This window comes from Schistocerca americana, chromosome 3 (genome assembly GCF_021461395.2).
Source record: "Schistocerca americana isolate TAMUIC-IGC-003095 chromosome 3, iqSchAmer2.1, whole genome shotgun sequence".
NCBI lineage: Eukaryota > Metazoa > Arthropoda > Insecta > Orthoptera > Acrididae > Schistocerca > Schistocerca americana.
In genome coordinates, this window is record NC_060121.1 from 276,585,226 (window position 1) to 276,607,028 (window position 21,803).

At 42.6% G+C, this 21,803-nt stretch overlaps 1 protein-coding gene across 1 annotated transcript in view; it reads right to left on the minus strand.

Moving 5' to 3' along the window:
* The window catches only part of LOC124607268 (trypsin alpha-like), a 162,027-nt gene extending 146,789 nt beyond the window's left edge, over positions 1-15,238 (minus strand). Inside the window, exon 1 of the mRNA XM_047139547.1 lies at positions 15,149-15,238. Within this exon, the coding sequence (XP_046995503.1) occupies positions 15,149-15,206 (58 nt within the window). The 5' untranslated portion in view covers positions 15,207-15,238. The remainder of the gene's footprint in view (positions 1-15,148) is intronic.
* Between the last annotated feature and the right edge of the window lie 6,565 nt (positions 15,239-21,803).

The window sequence follows — 21,803 nt, forward strand, 5'->3', positions numbered from 1 at the left end:
GGAGGACTGGAATCCCACAGTAGGACAAGCAAGAGCAGGAAAAAAAGTACGTGAATATCAACTGGGGGGAAGGAACGAAAGAAGAAGCCGCCTGGTAGAATTTTGCACAGAGCATAATTTAATCATCGCTAACACTTGGTTTAAGAACCATGAAAGAAGATTATGTAGATGGAAGTGGCCTGGAGACAACGGAAGGTTTCAGATTGGATATATAATGGTAAGACAAAGATTTCGGGACCAGATTTTAAATTTTACTACATTTCCAGGGGCAGATGTGAACTCTGACCAAAATTTATTGATTATGAACTGTAGATTAACATAGAAGAAATTGTAAAAAGTTTTGAAACTAAGGAGACGGGAATTCTACAAGCCGAAAGAACAAGTGGTTTTTGAGGGCGAGTCTAATGAAGAATTCAAAACATTATAGAATACGTTTGGCAGCTATGTGGCCCTTTATTTCCTGGGTTGGTGCAGAATTATCCTACTAAATTTACTCGCTAATAACAGTATTTTGTTATTTCGATAAACATCCCAAATAATTGTCACATAAGCGGTGACATAAAGGTAGAAAATTCATGTTTTTGGGTTCAGAAAGCTCTAAGCAACAGAAACTTTAGATAATTTTGCCATTTTCATTGCGAAATTGCCGGCTAATTCATGTCTGGGGTAATAATAGAGGGCTGCTTGCCTGGGTTGTCTGGTAGCGTAGAGAAAGGTGTTTGCTACTGCAAGGGCGGTCTGGTTTGTTTTCGGTTCTAATCTCGATGGAGGCAGATAGACTATCAGTAAAGCAATTTTAAGAAATTCTCGCGCCCCCAATACGTTTTGTTGTTACCTTTATTCTGTACCGGAGCCCTGTGGATGTCGATATGAAACTTTTGTAGAATTTCATACTTGTTACTGCCTACTTTTTCCGCTTCTGTCAATAACTGAATTAAATGTGGCACTGAATTATTTTTAACTGAATTTCGTTATGAATCTTCACGCATTGCCAAATTTCCACACTTTCATTGTAGGTCAGCACCGGTAATCTAGTATGACTGGTCTGAACGTTGACACAGATCCTTTCGCGGCCGAATGCGCATAATATTTTGCTAATTCGTAGCGATCTGGGATATTTTGTCTTATTAAAATCGTTATGTTATTTCGATAAGCTGAAATTCATTTTTATTAGTAAAGTTCATACTAATTAGCGTTTCTTCTTTCATTTATATCTTATACTTACGTGTCGTGTTTAACACACGAAACAGCATTAATATAGTCTTACACATGATTTAAAACAGTCTGACAAAGTTCGGATAGTGTGTCAATTTCACGCCTGTGCATAGTATGTTGGTAGCACTTCGTCGCCTTGTCTGTTATGCTGTGTAGCATACTTTAAAGCTGTGCGGATCAGCACAACGAGAAGGCGAGGGGTTTCGCTCGTTTTGTCCACGACTGTACATGAGGGGTATAATGATGACGATACGAGTTTAACAAGTGAGAGTAACATTGAAACAGGTGTCGAGCCCTGTAGTTCGCCATCATTGTCTTATAGGAAGCTACAAATCCTGTCTCCAGTAAAATTTAGCAAAAAAAAAAGGGGGGGGGGGCAGAAGTCAACAGCAATATGACCACATAGCCCATTAGGAAAACTACTGATATTCAAGGGAGGACAAGGCACACTTGTTACAAAAACTGGCGTTTACACGTTTCAAGGATGCTCGATACAATTTACAGGATGTGCATGATAGCGAGCTTCTGCCTTACGCACATTAAATTGCGGGCCACACAGATTACAGCGACGTAGTGAATGGTTGTATAACTTGAAACGGTGTTACAGAATTGGAAGACGTAAGAAAGCGAAATTTCAAACAAAGCGTTAACTTGACGATGCACGAATCGGAATCGGCCCTAAAATTTGAAGGTGAGATAAACTTATCCCATCGTTAAGTAAGGAACTTATTTTCACCTCCGACCAATCGGGATTTGAAGAGGAAATGGATATGAAAGGTACCATGAAAATTAAAGGTACCAAGACAGTTTTATCAAGATCAACTAACATCAGTTTAAATGGTTCAAATGGCTCTGAGCACTATGGGACTTAACATCTGAGGTCATAGGTCCCCTAGAACTTAAAACTACTTAAACCTAAGGACAGCACACACATCCATGCCCGAGGCAGGAGTCGAACCTGCGACCGTAGCGGTCGCGCGGTTCCAGACTGAAGCGCGTAGAATCGCTCGGTCACACAGGCCGGCAACTAACATCATGCCTTAATATGTTCGTATAAAATTATGCCGACTGTATATCTGAATGGTAAATTGTCTGAAAAGTTAATTATTGTGCTGCTAGACGTTGGAGGTGCTTTGCCTCCTATCATACTTTTATCTGTGCGTAATCTTGCAAGAGCAACAGGTAGAACTTACGTCACAACAAGCAAGGGTGGGAAAATGCGCGTAAGAGAACTACAGCTTTGGTATGAGTAATGCTATTCGCCAATACCTGGTCAAAGTAACTTGCTTTTGCTCGATTCCTCATCTGCGTACAAAAATCATACTCCTTGAGAGCAAACTATCCGTCCTGAAAAGTGTGTGAGATTGCAGTTCATACCACCTGGAACCACTGGACAAATTAAACCTCTGTATGTCTTTTTCTGTGCCTATAAAACACATTATCACACTACCTGCATCTACGGCGTAAAGTAAAGCTCAACGACAGACTGTTTCACATTCGGTTGCATGCTGTCACATTCCATCAATTCTCGTCACCCCTTTACACCAGTATGGCTCTATATGCCTACTCTAAGAGTAAATGCCTAGCTGAACGCCCTGCACGGTTTGTAACTCCCAAGGATGTTGCCTTCTATCTTGATGGTTCGAACCTTTGTCATCACTATGGTGCGTCATTGTCCATTCGGTGTTCATGGTGAAAGTTAACAGTTACTATTGAACATTTCTCGAACGTCGACGATGTCCGTTTTGTGAAGTGTAAAACATACATCGCATAAAAGGTTTCTGTCTACACCTTCCGGACCCATTTCCTGTCGCCCTCCTGATGCACATGGTGAGTCATTAGCAGCTAATATTTTCTTGTCATAATTACTAACACAACATTTTCAAATGAACCTTACTAAAGATTGAACTTGCGACATCGCACTCATGAGGTTCCTTGTAAGATTCGTCTTTCGTGGGTGGACTACAATTTCTGACAATTCTTGCAATAAATCTCAGTCTGGAAATTGTCTTTCAAATAATTAGTTTCACATGGTATTACTATTACTCCCACAACCCTCTAATACTTTCTTATTCCTTCACGAATGGTGGGAGGGAAGAACAAATTTCAGTAAACTTCTATATAATCTCGAACTTACCTAATTTAACCGCCAAGCTCATTTCATGGTATGTATGTCGAAGGAAGTCTTATTTCACATGACTTTTCATGGAACTTGTGTTCTTGGAATTTCAATAGTAAGTTTCTCCAAACAAACATGCAGTTCATCCTTGGATATTTTTGTCTCCTGCCTGATACTGACAAACAATATTCATCCATTAGTCGAACCCATGTTACCATTTTACTGAAATACAAACTGATCATGCCCGATGGCGGCTTCTGCCATTTTTTCCAATATTCTGTAAAGAATTTGTTACAGTAATTTGCAACCATGGCTTATTAAACTGATAGTTCGGTAATTTTCAAGCCTGGCTTCAACCGCTTTCTTTGGAATTGGAATTACTACATTCTTCTTCAAGTCTGACCGTATTTCGTGTGTCTCGTACATCTTGCACACCAGATGGAACAGTTTTGTCACGGCTGGCTCTTCCAAGGGTATCAGTTCTTCTGTTGGAATGTTGTTTACTCCAGAAGCCTCATTTCGGCTTAGGTCTTCCAGTGCTGTGTCAGTTTATCCTCGGATATCGTATCTCCCATCTCAGCTTCATGTACGTCCTCTTCTATTTCAATAATGTTGCTTTAAAGTTCATCTTCCTCTTATAGACCCTCTGTATGCTCATTCCACCTTTCAGCTTTCCCTTCTTTGCTTAGGACTGGTTTTCCGCCTGAGCTCTTGACATTTATTTTTCATACAGGAGCTTCTCTTTTCTGCAAAGTACTCAGTAATTTTCCTACAGGCGGTATCTGTCTTTCTTCTAGTGAAATATACTTCTAAATATTAATATTTGTCCTCTAGCATTCTAGCTTAGCCAATTGGCACTCTATCTCATTTTTTAGACGTTTGTATTCCCTTTTGCCTGCTTCATTTGCTGCATTTTAATATTTCCTCGTTTAATCAATCACATCTACATCAACATCATACTCTGCAAACCACCTAATGGTGTGTGGCGGAGGGTACTATTTGTACCACTAACTGAGCCCTCCAATCCTGTTACACTCGCGAATAGCGCGTCGGATGAATGATTGTCGGTAATCGCCTGCATTGTTTCTAATTTCATGAATTTTCTCCTCGTCGTCATTACCCGAAACGTTTGGGGGCCGAAATTTCAGTAGTAAATCTCTCCGTGATGCTCACTGCTCAGGTACTGTGAAATTTGTATTCTGTCAATCTTGCAAAGCAAAAATATTTTTCTACCTTTCTTAAGACTCTTTGTCAGGCCCGTTTTCCTAGATGGTATCACAGCCCTACGACCACTGATACCTTTTTCTGTGTTAACTGATTCGATAAATTACAGCCTGTTTGTTGCCAGACTTTATCCTCACAAGTTAGTTCTCTAACTATCCGCTCAAAGCAATTTTCGGACAAGACATCCAGAACAATGTCACACGAATCCCTGTCTCTGGCACCAGTTTTGGCATCATGACACTCCCAAACCATACTTGGCAAGTTGAAATCACCCCCTGTTACAACAGCATGATCAGCTAAATTATTAACGATATTTTGCAAGATCTGTCTGAAACGCTATACCACTAGGTCTCCTGACACAGGCGGTCTCTAAAATCATCGACTACAATTTTTGATCAATCTTTGAAACTTAATTTCACCCAGATTAATTCACAATCGGAATCCGTGATAACCTCGCTAGATTTCATTCCTTTATGCAAGGAACACGCCGCCACCACTGGCGGCTAACCTATCCTTACGAGAAATATTCCAATCTGAACTTACGATTTCGTTGTCACTAACGTCTGGTTTCAACCAACCTTCTGTTCCTAATACTACCAGTTCATTATAGCCCTCACTAAGCGATACTAATTCTGGGGCCTTTCCATGGATGTTCTTGTAGTTCCATAAAATCACATTAACTCTTTTTATCTCCGATCTGCGACAACGAATACTGTGGCAGAGTCGTCTGAGCCTCTGGTTTAGACCTTAGACTCTGCTCCAAACCTGAGGACCGCGATTCAACCGTGGGTACAGTGCTACAAATAGACAGCTTAACCTGCACCGTGCTATGTTAGTAGCTTGCACCGAACCAGTCACTCCCCTAAAGGAGCCGAGGATGCCCTCAGTACCAAAGCGGTAGGCGTCGTTCGTGCCGACATGTGCCACTACATGCAGCCGGTTGAGTGTATGAGCTTTCGGGCTGAGAACCTTGCCGCTCCATAGCCGCTGGCAGGGCTGAACCGTGAATTTATTTTCAAAACTGTTTCTTAAGAATTTACTTTATTTACTAGCGATTCATCAAGAACATTAACACATTTAATCACACTATGTGAGCGTGGAAGTAGTTGTCAGGGAGTAACTGATGAAATCAAAATGAAATTGCTTTTAACCAATGTGAATTTTATTCCTAAAAGCCTTTTTTATTTTTCATTTTTTTTAGGAAGCAGATTTAAATTACAAGCAGGAAGCACTCTCTAAATATCAAGTTACAATTTCTTCAGAGGCAGAAAGAAACAAATTTTTGAGTGTATGAGCTTTCGGGCTGAGAACCTTGCCGCTCCCTTTTGACACGGCCGTAGTCACGACCGCTCACAACAACCTCTGAAAGACTACACAGGTGCAAATCTGCAACACACCTGATTACCTGAAAGTAAAAGTTTTAACGATTCACACAAGCACACAAACTATGCACCCCATAGGAGGGATGGAAATGGTACAAAACACTAAAATTATAAGATTAACTTGCCACCGTAGGTGCAACTTGATTTTAACTCCTAAGAATAGTATTACGGTGAAAGGGTGGCAACTTTATATCCTAAAATGACAATTTAAATAAAAGACCATGTTATGCAATCTTATATAAAATTCTACACCATTGGCCAAACAAGTTAAAATGCTGTACAGTACACAGATACCGCCCCTCAAGATCATAGGCAAGGTCTAAACACATTTTAGGTATTAGGCCGTTACACTCCAAGCAATAAATTCGTTAACACACCGAATCCCACAAACATGACAGAGGCAGCTCCGAACGATAGACAGATACTAACTGCCTAACAAATGTGGACGAGAGACAGACGAGCAAGCTGGGGACCAAAGACTGACCAAGAAAACAAGTATAACTTAACGAGAGTAAACCACAGAACATATCACCAATAACTTAACTTCTAATAAACTGCGATTTCTCGAGAAGACCTGGCGCAGCAGCACCCCAAAATCGCTCTCCCGAACCGTCCGCTGCCAGCCGCTTCAACGGACGCAGGAAGGCGCGCCGATCTCCCGTCTTTCGTGGTCCGCACCAACCGACCGACTGCCCGCTGCCCCATCCGCGACTGCTGCTCTGTCGCGACTGCACTGCTGGTGCGTCTCGCACTGACTTCCAGACACACGACGGCGGAAATACTGGCTCGGACCCGACCATGCAGAGGAAACACGCCCACTGGCAAAAACGACATCCCTGCACCAGGAAAGGACCGAGCCAAGCTCCACAAGATGGTAACTGAAGGTGCCCAGAAGCGCTCGGAGAACCAGTTACACCACGGCGTCGTAGCTCGCACCGGCCAGACTGACGTCGTGGGTTGACTCCCGTTGCTCTCCTGTAGACCGCGAAGTCACTACCCCTCGCTATACGCCGCGGCCCACTGGACTCACGTGGCGATCTCACATGCGCCGACACTTAAGACAGACAAGGCATCTTGTGTCTCAGTGCGCGACCGACCAACCGATCGATCCAACCGGCCTTAAAGGTTGATCCGAACGACAGACATACTGGCACTCCAGACGACAGACAGACACTAACTGCCGCACAAATGCGGACGAGAGACAGACCAGCAACTGTTGACGGGTGACTGACCCAGACTCACTCTGACTGACCAACTGACTGACTGGCGAGCTCATAGCGCCCCTTAAATGCACATGAACGGGCTACCTTTGCCCTTTCCAATCAGAGACACCAAAGCTGCGATTTCCACAGCGGCGCCACCGCCAGATACGGAGAGCGACTGCTTCACACTACGAGCTGCGGCGCGCTCTTCAAAACAGCAGTTTTTACCATGGCTCAGGGGCCTCTTCCACATCACGGTCTAGATCCCCTGGCAAGCATACCGATTGCACACTGGCATTCCTTTCCGCCTTGCCTCCTATTTCCCTGAGGGGCTCCATCACCCGATAGTGACAAGCATACCTGCCCTCTGCACTTGTCCGGACTGGGCAGGAAAATCAGCCACTGGCCCAGCAGGAGAGACGCACAGTTATCATCAACACTGGGTAGCACCTCGTACCTGCTGCTAAGGTGTAGGGAGCTCCGTCTTTCGCCTTCCGCCCAGTGACACGTCAACCCACCACTGTCTGTCACTCACTCTCGAGAGATTGCGGACCTACCAGATGTTGCTTATAAGAAAATGCAGTGACACCCCGGGTCACCAGGAGAATCCAAACGCCACCAAATTTGTCTCAGGTCTCGTTTCCAGCGCCCCGATGTTTTCGCAGCTTTGAGCAGTACACAGAAGCATGTCGACGGTAGACAAAGCTGCTACCAGATGTTTGCGGACAGCAGCGTAATCTCCTTGGGTCCGCTCACAAAAAAGCACAGTCGCGAGTCACATCGCAGTGTGTAAAAACAAATATAAGATCTCATATGGCGCTACTGAGTTTGGAATGTACGCAAAATATAACGAGGAGAATAGAGAAAGACTAAAAATTGCTCTGCAGATTTCTCACTATGCCCTGAGACGCAAACTATTACAAAGAAATAAACTTACCTGTGTATCTACAGTTACCTGATTCTAGAAACTCTGATTTCCCGAAAGCTGTTGCACGAGATAAATATGGAAACTAGAACACACTGATCTAAACTACATCCTGTGTACAGCACGATGTTTAAACTTAGTTGTTTGACTTGGCGGTCTGACGGCGAGAAAATTGCACTAGGAAGCCGGCTTACACAAGGATATGCACCAAGATTTACTCAAAAATAAAAACTTGCAGGAAATCGCTAACCGCCAATCTTCACAGTAAAGTACACATTTATAGTTCACTCCTTTGCAGAAGAAAGTAAAGAAAGATAGAAATTAAACTAAATTACTGTGTATCAGACACCTGCTACTCTGCTACCGCTGCTGGTGCGTCTCCCCGGCTCGACGTTTCGCGTTATCAAGGATTTCTACTAGGCCTTGTCTTTTTACCTATTTTATCCTCTGTTGCCTTCACTATTTCATCTCAGCTGCCTATTCGTCTTCTGCTTTATTCCTTTCCCCCGGGCTAGTCAACTGTTGTCTGCTGGCGTAGTGAAAGGTGTTTGCTACTGGAAGGAAGGTCTGGTTTGTTTTCGGTTCTAATCTCGATGGAGGCAGATAGACTATCAGTAAAGCAATTTTAAGAAATTTTCGCGGCCTCAATACGTTTTATTGCTACCTTTATTCTGTACCGGCGCCCTGTGGATGTCAATATGAAACTCTTGTAGAATTTTATACTTGGTACTGCCTACTTTTTTCGCTTCTGTCAATAACTGAATTGACTTAAGTGTGGCACTGAATGATTTTTGACTGAATTTCGGTATGAATCTTCACGCATTGCTAAATTTGCACACTTTAATGGTAGGTCAGAACCGGTAATCCAGTATGAGTGGTCTGAACGGTGACACAGACCGTTTCGCCCGATTGCGCATAATATTTTGCTAATTCGTAACGATCCTGGATACATTGTCTTACTAAAACCGTTATGTTATTTCGATAAGCTGAAATTCATTTTTATTAGTAAAGTTCATACTAATTAGCGTTTCTTCTTTCATTTATATCTTATACTTACGTGTTGTGTTTAACACACGAAACAGCATTAATATAGTCTTACACATGATTGAAAACAGTCTGACAAAGTTCAGATAGTTTATCAATTTCACGCCTGTGCATAGTATGTTGGTAGCACTTCGTTACCTTGCCTGTTATGCTGTGTAGCATACTTTAAAGCTGTGCGGATCAGTATAACGAAAAGGTGGGGGGTCTCGCTCGTTTTGTCCACGACTGTACACTGTCTGCACAGTCGAGCGTATAACATGCATGCCACCAACACATCTTGCAGAAACGCTAATATTTAATCTAACACTTCTTTCTCATTTTGCTAAATTCCTTGGACTTCTTTCTGACGAAATGTCACTTCGGCATCTGTTGTTGTAGATATAATGCAATATTTGCTTTGTTTATCGTTATCACTACTCTGCTTTATTACAACACCACTAGCACTGTCACACTGTTGTGAGTCGATTAAGCAGTTCAAGTATGCTCTGTAGAAACATGCTGTGATTACCACTGAATACATCCAGTACTGCCCCCCTGTTGCCATTAGCAGCCAATATTGTGGTCGCATGGTAAGCAATACGTGGGGCGTCGGAAGCCGTAAACATCATTAACCTACTGTGTCCTCATACTCAAGTGCTTTCTTGTTAGAAATAAACCTTCCTTCGACCTGTATCTGCATATTTTTCGTCACTCTGAAACCGTTACCAGATATCATTGGTAGATAAGTGCGAATGTGTCATGTAGATTATGTTCGTTCAGCAGCAGTGTCAAACGCTACAAAAGAGGAGTGGTGCACCACAGAATGGTTTCCAGTTAAAATACCGAGAACGTGCGTTTCTAGAAGAATCAACCAATATGTTACTTCCTCTTACATATGCCAAATTTAAACGAGTTGCTTTTAATAGTTTCGACAACGAAACTTTATCTCAAAATGTGGCACAAAATCCAAAGAGATTCTGGTCGTATGTAAAGTATGACAGCAGCAAGACAGTCAACGCCTTCTCTGTGCGATAGAAATGGAAATACAGGATTATTCTAAATGATGGTCCCATTTCCAAAACTTCGTGTTTATTCAAATACAAATACATAATGAACAAGTTTTATACCAGTGAAAAGAGGAAGTTTCAAAGTTTTTACATAATGTTTGATATCAATTTAATAAATTTAATAGTTAGTAATTAACTAGTTTTTAATAATTAGACATGTGATAAATGTTCAATGTGGCCACCGTTGGCTGCACGGCAAACATCGACGCCGTAACCAAACTCATCCGACAATTGCTGTTACTGAGTGCACAGCAGCAGTGATCCGGTTCTGCAGATTGTTCAAATGGTTCAAATGGCTCTGAGCACTATGGGACTCAACTGCTGAGGTCATTAGTCCCCTACAACTTAGAACTAGTTAAACCTAACTAACCTAAGGACATCACAAACATCCATGCCCGAGGCAGGATTCGAACCTGCCACTGTAGCGGTCCTGCGGTTCCAGACTGCAGCGCCTTTAACCGCATGGCCACTTCGGCCGGCCGCAGATTGTTCAGAGAGGTTGGTAGAGGCAGGATGTAAACAGCTTCCTTCAGTTAACCCCATAAGAAAATAGTCGCAGAGTGTGAGATCAGGAGATCTTGGTGGACAGAAGTGCAGAGCCAGGTCCTCTAGTCCCCTGCACCCGTCCAGCGCCGAGGGAGGGAACCATTCAAAAAGCCTCACACATCATGGTGCCAATGGGGCGGTGCTCCAATCTGTTTGAATTCCGGGAAATCTTCCATAACTTGAAGTAACAACCATTGTTCCAACATGTCCAGGTACATGATTCCCATTACAGTTCTTTCTACAAAGAAAAATGGTTCGTAAACCTTTGTTTGGGGTAAGGCACAGAACACGTTGATCTTTGGTGGGTCTCTTTCGTATTGCAATGGTGAATGTGGATTTTCCAAACCCCATATGCGAACATTGCGTCTGTTGACTTTTCCACTAAGGTGGAACGTCGCTTCATCACTGAAAATTACATGCTGTAGCAATGCGTCATCCTCCATCTTTGCTAGCACATAAACGTAAAATTCGAGACAATTCTCTTTGTCATTGAGGTTAAGAGCCTGCACAGGCTGTAATCGGTAGGGCTTATGCAGCAAACGCCGTCTAAAACTTTCCACACAGTTGTTTGGGATATTACAAATTGTATACTGGCTCTACTGGTAGACTTACTGGAACTGCGCACAAAACTTTCTTGGATCCGTCGTACATCATCCTCCGACACACGCGGTCGGCCTGTACTTCTACCTTTGCATACACTTCCAGTCTGTCTAAATTGCTTAAACCAACAGCTAATGCTTTTGCGAGTTTGTGGTTGAATACCGAATTTGATGCGAAATTCCCGATCACTTTTCGCAAACTCAGAAACGCAGAAAATCTTGTGCTCCAGAGTCGGCATCTGCTCACAACTGACAGTGAAACGGAATGACGGCCCTATTGCCTCGCGAACTCTACCGGCCGCTTCTGAAGCCATCACCGCTCGCCCGCCGCCGCCCGCCAAGAACTTTGAAACTTCCTCTTTTCATTGGTATAAAGCTTCTTGATTTCGGACTTACACTTGAATGCATACGAATTTTTTAAATGAGTCCGTCATTTAGATTAACCCTATAACCCTGTATTATGGACGACAGTGCTGCGAAAGCAGAGTTACTAAACACAGCCTCTCGTAAATCCTTCATCAATGAAAACGAACTAAATATTCCAGAATTCGAATCAAGAATAGCCAAAACCCACGCGACCATTGTAGGCAAAACCACCCCTTCCTTCCGCCTCCTTGATTTCTATCTCACCGTCTATGGCCATCCCATCGCCCTCACTCCCACCCTTAAGTACCTTGGCGTCACCCTCGACCGTCGCCTCTCCTGGACTCCCCATCTCCAGACAATCCAAGCCAAGGCCCGTTCCCGACTCCATCTCCTCAAGCTCCTTTCCAGCCGTACGTGGGGTCTGGACCCCTCCACCATCCTCCACACCTATAAATCCCTCATCCGCCCTATCCTTTGTTATGCCCATCCAGCATGGATCTCCGCTCCCCCTACCTTTTATAAATCCCTCCAAATCCTTGAACGCCATGCTCTCCGCCTCGCCTATCGCATCTGTCTCCCCTCCCCCACGCGGATCCTGTATGATCTCATCCCCTTCCCCCACCTCCTCCTTTTCCTTGAAAGGATACAGATCCTGTACACCTCCCGTAAACTTGATCCTCCTCACCCGCTCGTATCCCCGATCCTCTCCCATCCCCGCCCGCTGCCGCGCCTGTATTCCCACGTCCCGCCCGGTCTCCATCTCTCCACCCTCCTTACCCTCTCCCAAGGTGGCTTCCTCCAGCTCCCTCTCCCTGATGATGTACTCGTCCCCTCCATCTACCCCTCCTATCAACTTTGACCCCGCCCCACCCCCCACTTCCGGTGTCCTTTCCTTTCGGCACCCTCCCTCCCTTCTCTTCTCCCTTCTCTTCTCTTCCCTTCTTTTTCCTTTTCCCCGTCCCCTCCCTCCCCCCTCTTCCACCGGGCTTCCTCTCCGCTTCCTCCCTCCCCCCTCTCTTCCCTGCCCGTGGCATCTCTGCTCTCCCCTCTCGCTCTCCCACTCCCCTTCCTCCTCCTCCTCTCTTGGCAGGTCCCCGGACTCGCACACGCATAGTGAACATTCGCACGCCGGAGATCATCGCCTTCTGTGTCTCTTGTGTGTGACGTCGTTTAGTGTTTTTTTGGTGTCCGCTGTCCCACTACTACGTTCACTTGTGCTGTCGGATTCATCAGTGTTCTGTGCGCCGTGCCAACGTGTTTTCAGTGTTGTTATCGTCACGTGTGAACGACTCCGTGTTTTTGTGTCTCTGTGACCTCTCTCTTTTGCCCGTCACTTTCTTCACTGTCATTCTCCGTTCTTATACTCTTGTAAACGCTATGGCTGAAGAGCGGCATAGTGTGCCGCTGCCAGCCTACCTGATTTGTACAGGTTTTAAAATAACAATAAAGTAAAAAAAAAAAAATCAAGAATAGCTGTCAACATGAGTAACTTTGAAGCAGGTATCCTCGGAGTACTTAAGTAACCTAAATCACTTAATAAAACCAAGTCTCCTAATCCAGACTGAATACCAATTAGATTCCCTTCAGAGTATGCTGATGCAATAGCTCCATATTAACAATCGTATACAACCGCTCGCTCGACGAAAGATCCGTATCCAAGGACTGGAAAGTTGCACAGATGACACCAATATTCAGGAAAAGTAGTAGCAGTAATCCACTAAATTACGGACTCATATCATTAACGCAGCAGGATTTTGGAGCATATCTTATGCTCGAACATCATGAATTACCTCGAAGAGAACCGTCTATTGACACGCAGTAAACATGGATTTAGAAAACATCGTTCTGGTGAAACACAATTATCTGTTTACACACACGAAGTTTTGAGTGCTATTGACAAGGGATTTCAAATTGATTCTTTATTTCTAGATTTCCAAAAGGCTTTTGACACTGTACCACGCAAGCAGTTTGTAGTGAAATTGCGTGCTTATGAAATATCGTCTCAGTTATGTGACTGGATACGTGATTTCCTGTCAGAGAGGTCAAAGCTCGTAGCAACTGACGGATAGTCATCGAATAAAACAGAAGTGATTCCTGTCGTTCCCCAAGGTAGCGTTATAGGCCCTCTGCTGTTCCTTATCTATATAAACGATTTAGGAGACAATCTGAGCAGCCGTCTTAAGTTGTTTGGAGATCATTCTGTCGTTTATTGTCTAGTAAATCGTCAGAAGATCAAAGCAATTTGCAAAACAATTTAGGAAAGATATCTGTATGTTAAAAAAATTGGCAATTGACCCTAAAGAATGAAAAATGTGAGGTCATCCATATGATTGTTGCAAGGAATCCGCTAAACTTCGGTTACACCACAAATTAGTCTAATATAAAGACCGCAAATTCAACTAAATACCTAGGAATTACCGTTAAGAAAAACTTACATTGAAAGGAACACATAGAACATGTCGTGGGGAAGGCAAATCAAAGACTGCATTTTATTGGCAAAATATTTAGAAAATGTAACAGATCTACTACAGAGACTGCCTACACTACGCTTGTCCCTCCTCTTTTGAAGTACTGCTGCGCAGTCTGGAGTCCTTACCAGATAGGAATAATGGAGTATATCGAGATAGTTCAATGAAGAGCGGCACGTTTTGTATTATCGCGAAATAGGTGAGAAAGTGTCACGGACATGGTACAGGATTTGCGATGAACACCATTAAAACAAAGGCGATTTTCGTTGCTGCGGAACCTTCTTCCGAAATTTCAATCACCAACTTTCTCCTCCAAATGCGAAAATGTTTTGTTGAAACCGACCGACATAGGGAGAAACGATCATCATAATAAAATAAGGGGAATCAGAGCTCGCACGGAAAGACACAGATGTTCTTTTTTTTTCGCGCGCTGTTCGAGAGTGGAATAATAGAGAATTATTGTGAAGTTGCTTCAATGAACCCTCTGCCAGGCACTTAAGTGTTATTTGAAGAGTATCCATGTACAGGTAGATATAGATGTACATCTCATAGGAACACCACCAACGGAAAATTGGAGATATTCGAGGTCGCACGTAGGCTCAGTAACAATTGTTCCTCCAGAACGCATTTCGCAACTGGATCAGGAAAAGAAGAGTGAGCCAATGATACACAAACTAATTTCTACAGCACACCATAAGGTGGAACGCGGAATATAGATGTAGACGTAAACATAATTGTTACAAACGAATGGTGAAGTGGCTGCTTTTCACAGGTCTCGACCGGTTCCCTGTCTCTGCCTTGTTCGTTCCAACTATGTCCCCATTCTCTAATTATCTCGTTAAGTGCGCGGTGCTAAAAGCGAATCTTCCATCCAACTGTTATTGTGCGGACGAATAATAAGTGATCGGTGCATCATCTCACAAATGTTCTACTTTCTGAAATACAGGTGTGTCTATTATTTGCTAAACATCTATATGTGCAAGAGTAGGTGTGGAATTTGTTTGTTACTCACTGGTTGGGCTCAACGTCGCCACCGAGATGACAAAGAGTGAGGCTAGTGTCCCCCACATACTGACAGCCAGCTTGATTACCGCTTTCAGTGCGATCTGGTTACTGAATGGTGCGGCCTGTCCAACACCGAGATTTAGCGACTTCCTGTATTACAGATAAGATACGTACGGGGATCAGATTCCAAGTGTGTACACCTGTCAGTGTGTAGTCTATTGCACAGCACGTCGGGAGGGGGGGGGGGGGGGGGAGAGCATTGGCTGTTGGGTGGAGGCGAGGTCGTTGGCGATAACATCGAAGTGACTTATTCAATCCAAGATTATGCGATGGGTGCTCGAAACAAGCTTGAATCTTCATTCACGCAACACATGCTATTTTTATTAAGTCTGATACATCACGATGAAAGTACATCAATCTAATTACATTTCCATGCATGCAGAAGAACTAACATACTATGCGAGATTAGACAACAGAAATTTCTGAAGTGATGAGAATTATATTTAACTAACTTAGAGCCCACTACTTAACTCGCACACACTGTGTGGTCTGCAAAGATTTTTTTTTTTTTTTGTTTTACTTTAATCGAACTTTATTTTTTCACAAACTGCTACATCCTTTGAACTTTTCACGCTTATTAAGGCCATAAAAGCATAGTCTTTCCCGACTGTACTTCTGATTAAAAATCGATTCTGGAAGCGTTCTTGCGTGTTATTTGCATGGAAAATTTCATTTCATAACACATATTTCTTAATAGCTAAACGAGAAGTGAAATACCTTTTTTCATAGTTTTAGCTTTAAAAATTATTCAATACAACGAAATTTTCTTATAAATTTTCATTCCCTGTTTCACCTCCTTAAGGGCTGAATTACCAAAAACAGTGAAACGCGCATTTTTTTATTTCTAACGCAGAAGCCAAATACAAATTTTCATAATTTAACTTTGAAAATGTTTTCATACTGAAACAATTTCATAAAACTTTTCATCCCCGATTTCACTGTTATAGGCGTCTGAATTTCCAAAAACACTGAAACACGTTATTTTTGTTCCTCACCGAAAATCGAATACCAGTTTTCATAGACGTAGCTTAAAAAATACTTTAGTAGTTCTTTGATAATAATTTATCTTTAAAAAAATTTCACCTATTACTTCATCCTCATAGGGGAGAAATTTCCAAAATTTCCGAATCACGTATTTCTTTCTCACCAAGGAACCAAATACCAATATTCGTAGGTCTAGCTAAAAAATTGGCTTGATACCGACATTTTTCATAAAACCGTTCATCCCCTTTTTTACAGCCCCTTAGGGGTGGAATTTCGAAAAATTCCTTCTTAAACGACGCCTACAGCAACGACACTGTCTCCAAATTTCAAGTTTGTATCTTTAACGGCTTTATATAACAGATGTTGAGCCGAATTACACAAGAGTTCAAATAAATAATCTACTCTCGTTTCACAATCGGTTAAAATGAAGAATGAAAAATCTCTGTAGAAACAGATTATTTTTTTCTGCTACACACAGTTTTACCAGCTGTTGTTGTACAACTATCGACAGCAGAACCCGATGAAAAAATACTTCTTAAATATTTTATGTTAGGTAATAATTTAACCTAATGGTTTTAGTCCTGAACCCACATCTGAACTCTGTTTATTTTTTTCCTAGCAGGTTTAGTTGTGTCACAAAATGACTCCATTATACACTTGAACATCGGTTGGACGTATGTTACTGGAATGAAAAGTAATTCAATTTTTCAATATGAATAAACTTTTTTTAAGCATTAACATGAAAATATCTATTTATTTCATAGGAATTATGTGTCCACAGGCTTGTACGTTCCTTCTCTCTTCTCCTGAAAGCATCTAATACAGCTTTTTCTCTGTGGATTACCTGCTTATGACTCCGTGAAGTGGAAAACAGTGGTCTCCCATAATCTTAATATTATAACGACTCTGATACCATCTTTCCATCCCTTCAGTGTCTTGCTGCAGTCATTCATCTTGTTCTTTACTGATACCCTCCACATTTCCAAGGAAAAAAATGCAACATGACTGTTCAAAAAGTGAAATAAAGTAGCCTAACTTTTCGAAATTTCCCAGCATGTTTACCACAACAGAAATAATAAAGTGGATCCTCTTTGCTACATATGAACGTAGTTAACAACTTCTTTCAATGATACCGGAGTCTCTTTCTCAGTGGTAGTCAGTTTTTAGTCAAACTTGAAATCAAAAATCTGACAAGCACTCCTGCTTCTTCTTGCACAGTCGGTTGAAACGTTCTCCAGTTTTGGGTAAGGCTGACAGAAACTGGAAACTGATCCATTAACCCCAATTTTATGACGAGAGAGATATACAATAAAAAGAATATATCCACAGAGGCAAAGATAAGCCACTACAAGGCGTCGGTGAGGAATGCAGTATTATATGCTGCTGAGACGATGACACTAGGAAGAAATAGGGAAGAACAACTAGAGAAAGAAGAGAGAAAAATGCTGAGAAAAATACTAGGTCCCAAAAGAGGTGGAGAGAGATGGATGCGAAAATCTAGGAAAGAACTCTACTGGAACATGAGAACAATATCTGGGGAAATCAGACTCAAAAGGGCAAGGTTTCCTGGACATGTAACTAGGTTGAGTATGGGCTGAATGATGAAGAGAGTGTGGGAAACAACAGGGAGGACAAGGGGAAAGTCGGAAACCAAGTGGGTTGTTGTACTTCAGAAGGACTGTTTGGAAATGGGGCTCAAGGTCGAAGGAAAGGAAAATTGGAGGAACAAATGTACACTGACCAATGTGCCAGAGATCAATGACAGAGAAAAATAAAGGTAAAGATTAGAGTGTCACCAGTGGAGCCGACAGGAGCAAAAGGACACTGAAGATCTCGCAAGAAGACTGGGAGAGAAGAAGAGAAAGACTCAAGAGGTTCTCGGAGAGGTAAAGGAAAATGCAGTCCACGAAGAAAGTTTTCTTTGGACAGGGCAAAGAGTTTGTCTTATATATATATATATATATATATATAATCACAAAAATACGAAACTTCCATTAAAATAGTTTCTTCACTGTCGTTGTGTGGAGTTTTTCTTTCGATACCCAGCTACATGGAAGAATAAGCTTAAGAAATGTGTCGAAAAAAGTAACTAACTACAAGCTGTGAGGTTATAGGCCCGTGATGAAAGAGGCCAAATGTCAAGAGAATACGAAAGTATTAGAACATTCTATCTTTTCTTTCATATTTACACAGAGTAGCTTTTGAAAGCGCTTGGAATTTAAGAAATCATTGTTTACCTTCATGCAAATGTTCAGACATGTCGAGAGAATTCTAAAAACTCTGTAAGTGTGCAGCTGCGGACTGCGTTCAAAGCTTCCTACATAACGACTGGAAAGAAATGTTAATGGAGGAGCTTGAAAATAATAGCCTCTAGCAAATAATGGTGATGTGGCGGGATGGCTTAAAGATGCATTTCACAACTGATGTAGATAGTTGCTTGTGCTGGAACTGCCGACTTTGTCTGAAACGGCTAGTCATTCTGCCTCTTTCACCATGCAAGAGGCGACTGGCACTAGTCCAGCAGGTAAGTGATATTATTCTGTGTGAAAGACATCATAACGATAGTAATAATATGCTGAACTGATGACGGTTTTCCCTGCAAGCAAACAGGTTCGGTTGCAGCGACCCATCCTCTTCTGTAGCCCTAGACCGATCAATGCCTGTGCGAGACTCAACGCTCGATCTGTCAACACTGGCTCCCAGCGGCAGTCGATGGAAGGACTATGACACATCTGCAGCAGCCGAGATCGTCCAACACCTCCCAGCAGAATAGGAAGAAGCAGAATAGTACATACCACAACTATGCCTGTAGTGGCTATTATTATTATTGCATGTAACGGTTTTTCTTCTTCCTCTCCTTTGTTCAGCAGCACAACTGGGACTTGTCGAGGCCTGCCCAGCTTGTTGGGACCAGCAGCAGCAGCTGTGACCTCCAGCACATGGAAACCTGTAGTGGAATTGGTTAGCATTTTGGAGCAGGACAAGGATCTGCTATTGTCTGTGCCATTCATTGATTTGTTTGATGAAGACACCCAACACCAAAGCACGGATATACCTGTCCACTAGTCACTGAAGTGCACCAGACATTTTCAGTTTCCAAAGCAACAGCCAGCTGAACAGCATCGGCAGTGCACGGGGAATCCCAAAGAGGACAGTATTGAATTCCAACATATGCATCGTCCATGGAACTTTGGGGCATTCCGGTGATACTGAAATGAAAGAACGTGGATGAAGTGGATGAGGATACCAATTCTTTCCAGTGCACTAATATTGCTATTCACTTCTACATATAATTTATCTGTTGGTGGATCAAAGCATCTGAATATGGGCACAGAAGCAGATGGTGGCTGGTGTGTGATGACTGAGATTCAGAATGTGATGAAAGGTGTTAAAGTACTCAGTCAGAATGGGGGGAGGGGGACAGGTTTGTCATGTAATGCTGCCCATCAATTCTCAGATGACTACAGCGCATAACCCATCTGTTTCTCCTCCAGCACTTATTGTGCTGATTTGCAGCTATCTATCACATCAGTGTGTGATGACACAGCACGCAGGGTGCAATCTGGAGACCTATCCATTTACTTATGACACTCTACAGGTACGAACTTATTTGAACTAGGATTGGTGCGATTTACTGTGTCAGAGAGACTGAACCGCTGGTTAACATGTATTCAAGTTGTATATAATGATATTGTGAACGATCTTCGTGTGTACAGCATCCATGTGAATGATTTAGAACAGTGCTCCAGTTCATGTATCCACGCACTGCCAAAGTCAACTACTAATGCTTCAAAGGGTATAGAATCCATCAATGCTAAATTCTTCCCCAGCACCCAGGTGTTCCAGGAATGTCTTTGAAGTTTTAGTTCAGAACACTTAACAGTTGGCAAGTTTCACAACATATTCTAGGCAGAAATTTTGTTTATGGAGATAAATAGGTTTTAGGGAAGATGAACTGTAATAGCAGGGATATCACGCCACTCTGCTTTATCGCCAAATTTATTCAAGATAGAGGATCCAAGATGGATGTAAGTCTTCATTTTATCTCCAGTGCCGTATATTGTATAATGCTTGGATGTGTTACAGCACAAAAAAACAATGTATCAAACAACAACACAACAATCCTCACTTGCGAGCGATAGCCTGTGGGATATAGTCCTCCTACAGCACAGATAATGAAACTTTACACTGGTCTGTGCAAACGACTTCGATCACTGGCCACCTGCTCCAGTGGACCAATACACATATATTTAATGGAATCACCAAAAATGGAGAATGTCAACACCCTGACTGTATTTCTTTCCTTTTATACCAGAAGAGGGAGACGTGGTAATATGTTATCCAGTTCTCTATCAGATGACATTAGTGGAGTTTTCTTGTAGTCCGTATTTTTTCTCTGTTGGATGGCACAAAACAACGATGACAGAAACAATGTTTGGATGACAGTCATTAATGCCCCCTGAGGGGCGCAGATCTCCTTCAAACTGCAGTACCTGTATGTAGTTTGGAGGCGCACTGCAGTAGCAAAATAAGCGTCCTTATTCCAGTTCCCGGAACTGCTCATACTGCCTTTTCTACTACCTCCTGTTGCGGGAGAAAGCTTCGTTTGGTACCCACCTTACACACTGTATGTGGTTGGCAGAGCTACAGTAACATGTTCTTATTTCCACCGAGTGGTCAAAACATGGTCCTGTCGCATTAGTACAGCTCACCATGTTTCTCCACAAGTGAACTCTGCTCGGCTTCTGACAGTTCCAACTTAAATTGGGAGAATCACATGGACAAAGCTGCAGGAAGGGCGGGACAGAGACTGAGGAACAATTACAAGTTCCAGAGGGACCGTTTAAAACCACGTTGGAGGTTTGCTGTATAGTGTCCCTGGCAGACAGATTCGAAGGAGGTGACTCGTTTCGAGATATGACAATACCAAAATGTGATTCACCAGTGGTTGTAATCATTAACAGTCGTCTCCATAGGATCCAGTGAAAGTACTTGGTTGATTGGAGAGACTTGTTTCCAAATCGCAGACAACGTATCTCCCAGAAAGCGTAACACTATAGATCTGAAAAGCCAGTGTATTAGTTATTGCATTTTCTACATTTCTTAAGACCTCAATCTAGCGTTTCATTTTTTAAGTGATTCGTCACATAGCACACCATCTGCTGTATGTGATCATTCTCAATCAACCATCATCCTCCCTCTCCTATAAACCAGTGGATATATCGCAGAACCTCTGACATGGTGCCGAGATAGAATACGCTACAATGCTGTTTGTTAGAGTGGGAAATATCTACTGACAGGATGAGGAAACTGAAAATATCGGCTTAATACCATATTCTGTAGCTGAATCACTTTCTGAATTCGGTGAGAAGGGTGATTTTTACTACGAGTTTACACCGCCGGCGAAGTGCACCCACGCTTTCGGCCTGTTAATACATACCCCAGGGATCACCGTCTACATTCAATATCGCGCTATCGTGTGGAAGATCGCTTCATTCGGAGGTAATACCATATCTCGATTTATAAAGATTGAATAGATTTTAAAATGGATATCGTTAGCCATGATTTTGTGAACCTGTAGAAACAAGACAGCCTTTTTATGCAGGGTGACAGTAACA